Source organism: Alosa alosa, chromosome 5 (genome assembly GCF_017589495.1).
Source record: "Alosa alosa isolate M-15738 ecotype Scorff River chromosome 5, AALO_Geno_1.1, whole genome shotgun sequence".
NCBI lineage: Eukaryota > Metazoa > Chordata > Actinopteri > Clupeiformes > Clupeidae > Alosa > Alosa alosa.
The window spans coordinates 32,707,226-32,721,761 of record NC_063193.1 but is presented as its reverse complement, the minus strand read 5'-3'; the positions used below and the strand labels follow the sequence as shown (position 1 = coordinate 32,721,761).

General features: G+C 40.5%; 1 protein-coding gene across 1 annotated transcript; it reads left to right on the top strand.

Moving 5' to 3' along the window:
- Positions 1–2,236: 2,236 nt before the first annotated feature.
- LOC125294279 (rano class II histocompatibility antigen, A beta chain-like) lies at positions 2,237–6,758 on the top strand. The gene is given in 6 exon segments (XM_048242818.1): positions 2,237–2,325; positions 3,321–3,602; positions 4,433–4,502; positions 4,504–4,712; positions 5,642–5,755; positions 6,299–6,758. Coding segments are annotated over 6 exon segments (912 nt in total). The 5' UTR covers positions 2,237–2,258; the 3' UTR covers positions 6,469–6,758.
- The last annotated feature ends 7,778 nt before the right edge of the window (positions 6,759–14,536 follow it).

The following is a 14,536-nucleotide window of genomic DNA, read 5'->3' as shown; positions in this document are numbered from 1 at the left end:
GGACAAAATAAACATGCAGTTTGCTATGTAAACATCCCACAACTCCGATATTTTACAATAATATCCAAATGGTTGTTACTTGACATCAGAAGCAATCTCTGCCTGTAATAGCCTATGCGAGGAGACGGCAGCAGTAGGCCTATGCAGCATTCATATCAGACGAGCGGTAAAAAAGTTCAGCGAATTTAGCTGCTGTTGGACTTTACATTTCTGACATGGATGCTGGCAATTCGTGGGGTAGGCTAACCTGACTCTCGCCAGATGAATTTCGTTCCGCTTAGCTCCGCCTAGCTTCACTCACATCCATCTGGGACCTCTTCCATTGAGAGTGATTTCTGCACCAGATTTTATGGTTCAGCCAATCAGGACGCAGGGCGGGAGTTTCATAGATGTGACATAGCGTAGAAGCGACTGTGAGACTGTTATCAGCGTCACGGGTTGGCTTCGATGTGAGTGGTTGAAGTAGCACATCAATAGATGACGGACAAGTGGCTTATTCAGTGGAGCTAGGCGGAACGAAATTCATCTGGCGAGAGTCAGGTTAGGGGTAGGCTATATCAGACATGGAAATATGGAAAATGCGAGACATTTGCGCAAATAATGATGTGCTGTTCACACATTCACAAAACAGCGATTTTTGAAAACTTCCTCATGAAGAACAGGACCTGCAATATATGGTCACAAGATTGAATCCAACATAAAACAATTACTATTTTAATTTTATAATTCTTATTAATGCCAACATTTCATGTCAATGAATCTCTCGGTGTGCTTGTTTTTCGGGTGTGAGCGGTGTATGTTGGGTATTTCTCTTACCCCTCGGTTTCAAGTAAGCTCCCGATCTTACTTGGTTTTAAGGGGTTTTAATCTACCCCTTGCCCTTATCCCTACCCCTCGATCGAAATGAGAACTGAGATAGCCCTTCGTCTCACGTGCACGCGCAAAACTAAGGGGAAGGGGGAAGGGGTAAAATAGAGAATTGAGATTGGTCCTAAGGGTCTGGCCATGACTAATGTAATGGCCCAACCCGAGGGGCAGCACCAAGCATGCATTTGAAAATCTCACTGCACGCAATTGGATAACACTACGACCAATGTTTACTGACTGATTTCGGACTTCGACGCAATTGGATAATGCTACAACCAATGTTTATTGACTGATTCTGGACTTCGACGCAATTGGATAATGCTACAACCAATGTTTACTGACTGATTCCAGACTTCGACGCAATTGGACAACACTACGACAATGTTTACTGACCGTTATCATTGCAGCGCTGTCGTCATCTGTTAAGCTCGCCTATATCAAATACACCGATGTGATTAGTGCCCAACCAACCACCCTCTCAATCACTTTATTTGGCCTCTCTGAGGCAGTTGAGTTTAAAACAGAGTTATACACAATCTCTCAGACATGAGTGTTTTAACCAATGATCTTCAGCAATCAGCACTTGCCTTACCAGAAGCACTACCGGTATACATTAATTTACTATCACTACACATTCATTTACTACATTCATTTACTACACATTCATTTCCTACCACTGTAGTTAAGATATAAAATAAGGGATATCTCATTTGATACCTCATACAACATTTACAGTTTTTTACAACTGTTTCCACACATTTTCAAACTCTAAAATTAAAAAAAAAAAGTACAAACAAAACCCACTGTTGCTAACAAAATGCCTCAAATCTCCAGCAAAATGCCCCATTATAAACACTTTTGTCACAATATGACATTTTGGATACATCAGGTAGCCTACACTGTTGCTCAAAACTTAAAGCTCCTCTGTCTTTTTTAATGGGCTTCTATGTATATACAAGAGTGAAAGCCATCTACAAAGTAAATATGTACAATTGTTGGTTTCAACCATATTGAAACCAAAAATATAATTATTATATTTGTTAGCTCTTACTAAATTGTGACCGAAATACAACCGGATGTCAACACCGTATTTCTGTATTGTTAATGTGTAAGGTGTGACCCAAATACTGTCAACTCAAATTTGGCAGTGACGCTACCATGGAGGATGCATTGTATTGAGCAATGCTTTTGGGAAACGCACCCCAGATTGTTGCAGACTGTTGATGTTGAAATACTTACCTTCCTGTATTTACAATGTGTGCATACTAACCAAGTTCTGCATAGAAACTACTGACAGTTTGCCTGCTAAACACTGATTGGTCCTCTTCCACATCTGCCTCTCTCAAAACTCGGTTTCTTTCACTATCTTTCTCATACAGTAGCTCTGGACTATGAGAATGTCCACAGCGCAACTCTTCATTTCTGGGGTGATCTTCCTCGCAACTCTGTCAGGAGCACGTGAGTCATGCACTCTTATTATGCACAATCTCAGCTCATGTAATCTCATCTCTGCACATTTACATGGCGTGTCAACTTACAACATGCCAGCATTTTTTACGGCAGGTTTGATCTTTTACTGCCTTTGTATATCATTCCCTTAAAACATTCATTGTCAACTGAAGCATTAATGTACCAATGGCATGGAAAATAATACACTTTAATTAAATATATTTATATAGTGCCATAAAATATGCATATGTCTTGCATACATTTGAACTGGATCCCCTTTTGTGTATTTGCTCATTTAAATGTGTCAAAATGTATATTTATATAGTGCCATAAAATATGCATATGTCTTGCATACATTTGAACTGGATCCCCTTTTGTGTATTTGCTCATTTAAATGTGTCAAAATGTAGAAAAAGAAGACAACTCACACAAAAGCTGTATGAAATCAAAAATGTAATCAAAGTGCAGAAAAAAACCCTTTTAGGTTGGGGGCAGCCGTGGCCTACTGGTTAGCGCTTCGGACTTGTAACCGGAGGGTTGCTGGTTTGAGCCCCGACCAGTAGGCACGGCTAAAGTGCCCTTGAGCAAGGCACCTAACCCCTTCACTGCTCCCTGAGCGCTGCTGTTGTTGCAGGCAGCTCACTGCGCCGGGATTAGTATGTGCTTCACCTCACTGTGTGTTCACTGTGTGCTGAGTGTGTTTCACTAATTCACGGATTGGGATAAATGCAGAGACCAAATTTCCCATCACAGGATCAAAAGAGTATACTTATAACAAAAGGTAAAAAACATACATTTTAATGTGATCATTATTCAGGCTAGGGGGTAATGTTGGCATGTGATCATTATTCAGGCTAGGGGGTAATGTTGGCATGTGATCCTTATTCAGGCTAGGAGGTAATGGTGTCATGTGATCATTATTCAGGCTAGGGGGTAATGTTGGCATGAGTATGTATGAAATGAGGAGTTACAGCAGAGGTGTATTGTGGTGTTTTCATCTGCAGATGGAGATAATGGATACTATACCTCCTCAGTGGATCAGTGTCGATTCAGCTCCTGGGACCTGAGTGATCTGGAGTACATTAGCTCGTACTGGTTTAACAAGGATAAGTTCGTAGTTTTCAACAGCACGGTGGGGAAGTTTGTGGGGTACGGTGAGTTTGGAGTATATAATGCAGAGAGATGGAACAATGACCCAGCGATACTGGCACAGATGCGCGCTGAGAAGGACAGATCCTGCAAACCCAATGCCCAGACTAAGATTGATAGCATACTGACGAAGACAGGTGAGTACGAGTAAGGATTAAAACTGCATTCAAGAAATAAGTTAACTTAAACCATGCTTACGTCAGGTTAAATTAAATCGTGCTTATATCATTTTAGCTTAAACCATGCTTATATCAGGTTAAATTAAAGGTGATTTTAACATTTAAAGGTGCCTCCAGACCAGCCATACTTCTGACAGAACAGATGGAAAATGTAAACGTATAGCCTCTATTGTTTGGGGCAGTGTTTGTAAACATGTATGGGTAACACTTTACAATAAGGGGACACAATTTAGCATTTTCTAAGTATTAGTTAAGCATTAACAAACACTTAATTCATCATTATTTAGTATCTTTTCAACATTACTTGAGGATTAACAAATGTGCTTTTCCTCATTATTTAGTAGGTGTTATCAGCAGGCGCACCTGCAGGTGTCTGTAGATGGGTGTGCATACCATAGCATTCATTCTTGCAGGTGCCCTGGTCATCACTGTGTTTGTTATAAATTATTAATTCCTAATGTGTGCATTGTTAATCCTTATGTAATGTTGAAAACATGCTTAATAATGATGAATTATGTGTTTGTTAATGCTTTACTTAAGCTTAACTTATACTTAACTAATGGTAAATTGTGTACCCTTATTGTAAAGTATTACCAATTATTATTTAGCACTTTTACAAGGGTATATAATTTTATTCACATAATGTAGTATGGGTGATCTTTATTTCTGCTAAATATACTCAATGACAAAGTTAATACACTACACCATTTAAAAGATTAAACATTCCTCAGAGTAAGCTAACTTAGTGTTCAGAATGTTTCAATTTTTTCTCTGATTTTGGAATGCAGTTGAGCCAGAGATGACGCTGAAACTGACGAGGCCCTCTAGTGGTGGTCATCCTGCGGTGCTGACGTGCAGCGTACAACTTCTACCCAAAGCTGATCAAAATGACCTGGTTCAGAGATGGACAGGAGGTGACCGGTGATGTGGTAACCAGTGAGGAGCTGGCGGATGGAGACTGGTACTACCAGATGCACTCCCACCTGGAGTTCACCCCCAAAGCTGGAGAGAAGATGTCCTGCATGGTGGAGCACGCCAGCCTGAAGGAGCCCAAGGAGTTGGTCTGGGGTGAGAACACTGCCTAACAAACGTGTCTGGTTCAAAACTCACCTTAGCGATACAAGTAATTAACTCACCGCATGCTTTTCATGGTTTATTGTGGTAAAACTGCACAAATTCCAGGGGGCTAAAATGCTCTTTTAGTACCAGTGTCTCTATATGTTCAGAAACTACGGAGCCCCTGAAGTGACATGTGGGAGTTATTTGTGTATTTTTAGAGCTCCTTTTGTGTTGGTTTGCAAAACTTTTGCATTCCTTCAAAGTAAGTTTTGCAGTCCCTCGCATAGTCAAAACTTTTGCATTCCTTCAAAGTAAGTTTTGCAGTCCCTCGCATAGTCAAAACTTTTGCATTCCTTCAAAGTAAGTTTTGCAGTCCCTCGCATAGTCAAAACTTTTGCATTCCTTCAGAGTAAGTTTTGCAGTCCCTTGCATAGTCAAAAGTGTTGTGAGGGAATAAAAACAAATCCCACAATGTCTCTGTAAAATATGAATATTTATACTGTTTGGCTTTACACATGGTGGATACATGGCGGATGAATGTTTATACTGTTTGGCTTTACACATGGTGGATGAATGTTTATACTGTATGACTTACACATGGGTGGATGAATGTTTATATGGCTGTATTGCCTTACACATGGTGGATGAATGTTTATACTGTATGACTTACACATGGTGGATGAATGTTTATACTGTATGACTTACACATGGGTGGGGTGGATGAATGTTTATACTGTATGACATGGGTGGGGTGGATGAATGTTTATATGGCTGTATTGCCTTACACATGGTGGATGAATGTTTATATGACTGTATTGCCTTACATATGGTGGATGAATGTTTATATGACTGTATTGCCTTACACATGGTGGATGAATGCTTATATGACTGTATGACTGTATGGCTTACACATGGTGGATGATGTGGTGTCTCCACAGAGCCCTCCATGTCCAGGGCTGACTGGTATATGGTTGCCATGGGAGTAGCAGAAATGGTGCTGGGGCTGATTCTCGCTGCTGCCGGGATCATCTACTACAAGAAAAAGACCAGAGGTCTGTAGTGAGCATGCTCAGCAAATCCAGCAGGCTGGATATGATAGGCTAACATATGAGTCTGTCAGGATATGATAGGCTAACATATGACTGTCAGGACATGATAGGCTAACATATGTCTGTCAGGATATTAGGCTATGAAATGACTCTGTCAGAATATGACAGGCTTACATATGACTCTGCAGTGAGCATGCTCAGCACGTCCAGGCTTGATATGATAGGCTAACATGCTGTCAGCATGTCTAACATATGACTGATATTAGGCTAACATATGACTGTCAGGATATGATAGGCAAACATATGACTCTGTAGTGAGTATGGCCTGCACAACCAGCAGGCTTGATAATATGATAGGCTAATATATGGCTATGTCAGAATATGATAGGCTAACAGATGACTCTGTCAGGATATGATAGGCTAACATGTTCAACAAGTTCACATGGTGTGTAGTTTATTCACAGTGCAGGTGAACTAGACCATATCCATATTCTGGATGTTTGGGTTTTGATGTTCTGTGTGATTTGACTATTTCTTTTTCAACAGGGCGGATCTCGGCATCCAAGACCAGCATGGACAAAGGTTTTCATCAGAAGAATATGGATACCAACTTCCTGCTATGGCTATTAAGTTCTTACAGATCCTTCTCAGCACACTGTGATTCAAAGACCCCTGTCAAGAAATCAATCCTGAATACCGTGTGCAGTGATCATTAAGTTCAATCCTGAATATCATGTGCAGTGATCATTAAGTATTAATCCTGAATACCATGTGCAGTGATCATTAAGTATCAATTCTGAATACCATGTGCAGTGATCGTTAAGTATCAATCCTGAATACCGTGTGCAGTGATCATTAAGTTCAGTATCATTAAGTTTGTAACTTGTGATTTACATGTCCTCAGACCAAAATAAATTGTCTTTTGTAGAGGAAGGACAGGCACACTTTATCCCAGTTGAATAAACCTGAAGTGATAAACAAAGAAAATAAACTTAAAGAAAACTTATTTCCTACCACTCATATTTTATAGAAACACTCATTATCATTGAGGTTCACACAGAGGTATTTCTCCTTCATACAGTCTGACAGGTGTGTTTATCAAATGTTGTCATATCCCAGTTCCATTAGTGTGACTTTGGCTTCCTCTGCAGGACAACTTCAGCATGTACAATGTCCTTCTACAAGGTTACATGTTCATGAGTTTGTATCACAGGAGGTTTTATCATGTATTGCCCATGTAATCTGTATCCAACACTATATTTGGATATCTACAAAGACTTCACAGCTAATTTGTTGAAATGAAGTTTTTCTGCTTGTTCACTAAAGATCAATTTAACCAGGCCCAACATCTAACCTTAACTATAAATTATGTTGAACAATTTTGTAAACTGATAAGTATCTGTAGGTGAGTCTAGAGGTGATCATCCACATAAAGTGCTACCATAATGATTAATCAGGTGTAGAACAAGATGGTTGGTGCCCCTACAGCATAACTCATGTCCTGATTGGTGCATCTACAGCATAACTCATGTCCTGATTGGTGTATTTACAGCATAAGTCATGTCCTGATTGGTGCACCTACAGCATAACTCATGTCCTAATTGGTGCACCTAAAGCATAACTCATGTCCTGATTGGTTGGTGCTCATACAGTCAGGGCTGTAGCACAACATCTTGGCCCCTATGCATAAGCAGTCTGGATGTCACTTCCCCCCCAAAAAAAAAAAAAAAAAAAAAAAAAAATCAAGCCACTATACACATGAGTCAACTTGCCAGTCTGCATACTATTGTGTCTCTGTTCTCAGTTTTCCTCGCCAGTCCTGGATCCTATGGCAAAAATATGGCATTGCCATGACGACCAGTTACTTACCATGCCCTCTGCTGTCTTCTCTTCATCCTTCTCACAGTGCTCAGAGCAACATTCATATCCCTGCCCTGCTCTCTTCACCTCCATCACATATCCCCTGCTCTCTTCACCTCCATCACATATCCCCTGCTCTCTTCACCTCCATCACATATCCCCTGCTCTCTTCACCTCCATCACATATCCCCTGCTCTCTTCACCTCCATCACATATCCCTGGCCTGCTCTCTTTACCTCCATCACATATCCCCTGCTCTCTTCACCTCCATCACATATCCCCTGCTCTCTTCACCTCCATCACTTCCATTATCCTCCATCACATCTTTTATACAAGGACAGACCCCTCTGCAAGCATGAAGCATATGGTTGATGATATAGCCATATAATACAATACACACTACAGGCCCTATCGTGCACCCGGCGCAAGGTAAGCGCAACGCAAGTCTTATTCATATCGTACCCCGAATTTTTCCCCATGCGCTCCACTTTTATTAAACCTTACGTCCAGGAGTGTGGCAATTAAGAAACATAAGAACAACCCTTTTGCGCCCAGCGTTTGATCACAATATCGCGCCATTAAATTAGTGAATGTGGACTGGCCACGCCTTTAATGTCTATAAAATGTACGACCATCCGTTTCTGATCGCCAAAATAGGGCCCTTAATCACACACTGAATTCCTCCCATTTTTCCATATTTTATTTCATATATCACAGTCAGAGAGACAGATATGGGCTTCCTCCTGAAAACATTGTCCAAAGATGGTATTTCCAAAATACACATGACTGACCTATCCATGCTCCATGGATTTGATTTAAAAGAAAAATAGGAACAAACCAGGATTTGTAACCAAGAGTACAATGCATTAAATCAACAACAATCAAAATGTTAACTATACTGACCGTATATGAAAACATTATTTCACTGGACAGGATGTTATTGTACAGCCTATGTAGTATACAGCTGTACATTACATCACAATTTAAATCCAGTAATTTAGAATATTTGTATCTCACTGTAGCACTGTGGCAATTGTGAATAATACAGTGTTTCACATTTGTATAATGAGAAATGCAACACATTTACTTGTGTGATTTATATACATCACAGTTTTTGCCCATTGCTTACACACTAGAAATGAATGCTTAGACCAAAACCTCAATACCTAAACTTCTTGTAGCATACCTTAAACACTGTGTAACCATAACTTATTTCCAGCTTTGCACATTGTTTGCAATTCTGTAACACACTTATTGCAAAACACTACACAGTTTCTTACATTAGACACTTTAATAAATAGCAAACTAGCTAACCCTTTATTAATATTTGTAAATTGTTACTAAAATATCTATTTGCCACAAGTTAATAGTTTTTTCATCATTAATTAAATATTAGTTGTTTTGACAAATACAAAACAATCTATTAACTAATATTGTATTAATATTTGTTAATAGTTAACTAAATCTTGACTGGTTTGAATCTTACCTTAAAGGGCGTTCTTTCAACGTGTCTTGGCAGGGACAGGTATCTTAAGTCTCATGACCTCACCACAGGTGTGCCTCAGGGATCAGTATTAGGACCCTTGCTTTTCTCTATTTACACCACTTCCTTAGGTGAGACCATTCGCTCCCATGGATTTGACTATCACTGTTATGCAGACGACACTCAACTGTACCTGTCTTTCCCACTTGATGACTCTAGCGTGTCCCACTGGATTTCTGCAATGCTTAAGGATATTTCAGCCTGGATGAAAGATCGGCACCTTCAGCTTAATCTCTCAAAAACAGAGTTTTTGGTGTTTCCAGCTAAAACAGCTATTCCACAACAGATCTCTTGACTCACCTTCACTGACCCCAACTAGATCGGCACGTAACTTGGGCGTTGTAATTGATGACCGACTTAACTTCTCTGAGCATGTAGCTTCTTTTGCAAAATCATGTCGGTTTATGCTTTACAAAATTAGAAAGATCAGACCTTATCTGACACAAGATTCCACACAACTTCTTGTTCAGACCATGGTCATCTCTAAGCTGGACTATTGTAATTCACTATTAGCTGGTTTACCCGCTTGTGTAACAAGATCATTACAGCTGATTCAGAATGCTTGAGCACACCTGGTCTTCAATCAGCCAAAGAGGACACATGTAACTCCTCTCCTAGTTACTCTCCATTGGCTCCCTATAGTAGCCAGAATTAAATTTAAATCTCTCACTTTGACACTGACTGGATCTGCTCCTCAATTCAATTCAATAATCAAGCCTTACATCCCCAACTGCCCACTGCGGTCTTCTGATGAGCGTCTGTTATGTCGACCAGTCATAAAAACTAGGTCTAATTCAAGACTTTATTCCTCAGTGGTTCCATGTTGGTGGAATGAGTTGCCCAGTGCTCTCCGTTCCTGTGGTAGTTTTGGGTGGTTTAAGAGGGGTCTAAAGACATTCCTATTCAAGACATCCTATCCTACTTAAACAACTAAGTGCTTATGTATTATGGTTTGTATAATATTGTTTTATTTCCATTAGGCTGTTAATTAATTTGACATTATTGTTTATTATTGATATTCTCCTTAATGTAGTCTTACCATGTCATTGTTTTTATATTATTGATTGAATGGACATTATTGTTTTATTATTGCTTTTCCCCTCATTTTCATTGTTTATTTTATCAGGCTATTGATTGAATTGATATTGTTGTTTATTATTACTATTCTCCTTATTATATTTGACCAACATTCTAATCTGTTCCCTGTTCAATTTTAAATATTATGTTGTTTTGTATTTACGTGTTGCTTTGGACCAGGGGCGGAGCTACGTGGTGGCCAGGGGGGGCCACGGCCACCACTGGTCAAAGCTTGGCCACCCTGCTGGCCCCCCCAGCTCCGTTCAGTGAAAAGTAAAAAAATTAAAATTGCTGCCGTTTTCTACGGCACTTTGCCAACACTTTGCAAAGCAGGGACTGAACCAATTACTGCACTCTATCTATATTGGCCCAGTCAGGAAGTGTAGCCCACTGTTGTGATCAAATCGTGAGTAGGCTAGACATAGTGCAGCAGCAGCGGGATGATTCAAGTCATCTGTTAAAAACACTTGACAGTAGACTACTACTTAACCTCAGTAACAACAGGTGAGTTGATGATGAGTTGGAACACTAATGCTAATAAGTGTTAGAATGTGTCACAAATCAGAGCCAAGTGAGCTGCATTGGGCTGTCCTTAGGTAGGCTCTGACATTGGCGTGTGGGGCTGATCAGAAATAATCGGATGCCAGCGTAACATCTATTACAAAAATATTTCGATAAAATTTGGGTGAAATGCAAGCATATTAGGCACATATCTCCGGATGGCTCCAATAAAAGTAGACTAATAGGGCCTAGCCTAGGCTACTTTATAAAAAACATAATTTGCTGACTGCGTGTGGTTCTTGCCATAGCTGGCCAGGCAGAGGCAGGCTGCTTTGCCTAAGTTCTTTGTTACATTGCTCCAGAACTGTTCGCCATGGCGAGATGAAACCTTAATTAAGCAGAAGTGGGACTTTCCAGCGAGACTAAACACTTGCCTGTGCGATCAAGTATGAAAAAAAAATCATGAAATTAAATCAAATTGATTTATATTTACAGTTCACCTGCGCACCCATTACTCTCGTTTGAATTACTCGCGAACCCATGGTCGCATAGATATGGTAAGCATATCAGAAGAAAGAGGAGACACAGGGCTATCTATTGGTAACAAGTACATCCTTCTGGGTTATAAAACAGATGAAATGACATCAAAATAATAACTTCATATAGCTCGACTTACCCCACGTTTTTGTGTGTTGTGGTGGAAAGGCATGTTCATAATCCAACGCTATCATGTGTTTCTCTATGGCAAAGTGTGCTCATAATGCGGTTTTGAGATCCCAGCAAATTCCTGCATGGCATCAGGCCCGTCGCTAGAAGGCAAGCAAACCAAGCAATTGCTTGGGGCCCCGAGCTGGCCAGGGGCCCCAAGACAACGACTGGCTAAAAATAAAATGCAACGACAAACTGTGAGCGCCCCTTCGATAGTCAATGCAGTAAAGTAAAACAGTAAAACTGTTACCGGCAATACCGGGATCCCCCTCTCAGTAGTCGCTGACAGCAGCCAGCCAGCCAGGTTTGTGGTCTCTGCTGCTGCCGCGAAAATATAAAACTTCGGCAGTCATAAGGAAGCGGAGTTATGCGTCCGGAAGCCAGAAGGGAAAGGAAGAGGATGACAATAAAAAACAAGATAGTGGTAAGTGATAAATTACACTGGATAAAATAGCTCTACTTGTTTTGTACAAATGGTGTAATGTCGCAGCAGGAAGGCTAGCCTAGCAAAAAATGTTTATGTTAACTACCTGCCTGACGGCCCATGCTGCTTACAACAAACTAGAACAGTTAGCGCAACTTTTTTTTCCGAACGGACGGAATATGGTTGCATACTGTAATATGTTTATTAAGGATAAGGAAGACACAGATCTGTTCCAGAATCACTGTTTATCGTATTTAATGACATAACATTGCTATAGCTTTGTAATAGGTTTTGATGAAAGTGGCATAGCTTCTCTGCTATACTATCGGAACTCCCCCTATTACCGTCGGTCCCGTATTTCCACTGTCTTGCGTGTATGTGTCAGTTAATATCCATTTCTATACAAACCAAGACAGCAGACTCCTAAAGAAACGCAACCACCCACACCATAGGTGTCTCTAAATTAGCTATGTACCAAAAATGAAATTTTACCGTGACCCAAAGAGCAGTGTAGACAGTGTTGTAAGGCTGCGTGTACACAACCGCTTGGAGCTCCAGTGGAATTTTAATTTCACGACGAGAATTCTCGGTCTAACCGTTCATGTGCCGTTGAAACAGTGTAAATAGGCGACCCATCAGGCCAGCACTATAACTCCGAGCGTGGTAAACAAAATCGGATATTTCAGGCAGTAAATGCTCCCGTTAACAAACAAACCAGATTTTGTTCAAATCTACACACCTATGGCTACTGAAAAATGTCAGGTTAATTTAGCAAATGTTATTTTGAAGTGTTAAAAAACATTGTTGTTTTAGAATTTCTGAACAAAAGTGGTGATAATTGGGGATGTTACGATAACTATTCGACCGCGATAATCTATTTACCAAATGGGGGTTAGGAAAACCACACGATAAATTCCATGCATCAAAGCAGACTGGAACATTCATGTCTAGTAGTATTCATGCACGCCAGCTGTCTTTAAAGATTACTGTCTTTAAAGCATCAGGTGCGTCTGTCTAATTCTCAAACAGCAGAATGCTTAAATGCTATGTTAAGCTACAAGTAGGCCTAGGTCAATGTATAACATTAGCTTGGGATGTTTTTACAGTAAGCATTGGTAGTTGTGAAAGCAGCTGCATCCCTTCTAAATATCAAAATATGGAAAAGCTAATATCTCCCTCAAGGTGCTTTGCTTAAATTTCTCAGCCCTCAGGCTCTTCCTAAGGATACCTCCACTGATGAAGATGGCCTGAAAGGTTAATCTTATTTATGTGTGTGTGTGTGTGTGTGTGTGTGTGTGTGTGTACTTGTATTTATGTTGGATTTTTAAATTGCTCCACTGATGAAGATGGCCTGAAAGGTTAATCTTATGTGTGTGTGTGTGTGTGTGTGTGTGTGTGTGTGTGTGTACTTGTATTTATGTTGGATTTTTAAATTGCTATACAACCTGCACTCTATAGTTTGAACAATGCATCCTTTTTCTGCATAAGATGGAAGTGTTTTGTTTTCTCACGTTGTGAGAACTGAAAAATGTTAATGTGAGTGTGTGTGTGTGTGTTTAAGTATGTTGGATTTAGTTATTGTGCACTTTTTTACATTTATATTGGATTTTATGGTACGGTGGTGTTTTTGCAAATGTTCAAAACTAATGCACAGTATATATATGCAACTGCAGTATTGCACTGTCAAAATGTTGTATTTATATAAACTGTGGGTGAACTTAAACTATGCGGTGGTTCCTGTAGGCTTTGCATGCGGTGGGGGGGGCCTCCATGTCCATTTTGCTTGGGGCCCCCAAATTCCTTGAAACGGCCCTGCGTCTGATATAAATGCATAGACCAACAGCTGCCGACTAGCCTGGCGGGCCATCCTATATCATTGAAATGTATAGTCTGGAATCGACCCATTCACCGCGCTTAATCCAAGGGGCGGGCAGAGAATTGTCTTTCAAACTGCCTAGGCATGCAATAGGCCAGCGCTACGACCAATCAGAACAAAGAGCAGGATGACGTGGCCAGAGTGAGCAAGTTGATTTATCAAACTTTTACCGTATCCGGTCGGCAAAACGGCAAATACATCCTTCTTCGAAAGGAATGACTTAAGTGCTCAACTTTCAAAGAAAAGCACAAGTCCAACTCCTCCAAAGTTGACGCCAATGCCGATTCAAACAACCGCTCTTCATTCGCCATAGACACCTTCCTTGTTGTTCACCGTCGCAGGACTGTTGTCATCCTGTTAAGCCCGCCTTAAGACTCCTAACAAAATAAAGCGCTGTGATTGGATGACGTCCACAGCGTCAGCCAATAGTAATCCCTATGGTTTGCTACTAGACGTACAAGCTGAGCAAATTAATTTGCCGCTGCTAGGGTGCGTCTAGATTTCTAGGCTAGCTGCCGACTGCATCTTGGAAGTTTGTTGTTATAAACACTCATCATTACGACTATGACTAGCTACGACTTCTCATGACATAATGGTAGCCTATTGGTGTCTCTTGCAAGGGACAAGGGGTAGGCGTCGGGGAAGGGGTATATGAAAAATGGGATTGGGTTTGACACCATGCTACAATAAAGCACCAGAGCTGTGTCTGGATTTTGAAGCGTCTTGAAGAGTGGATATTAGGCTAGGGCCTACACCTATTTCATTTTATGTTGAGGTATCATGTAATATGTAAAA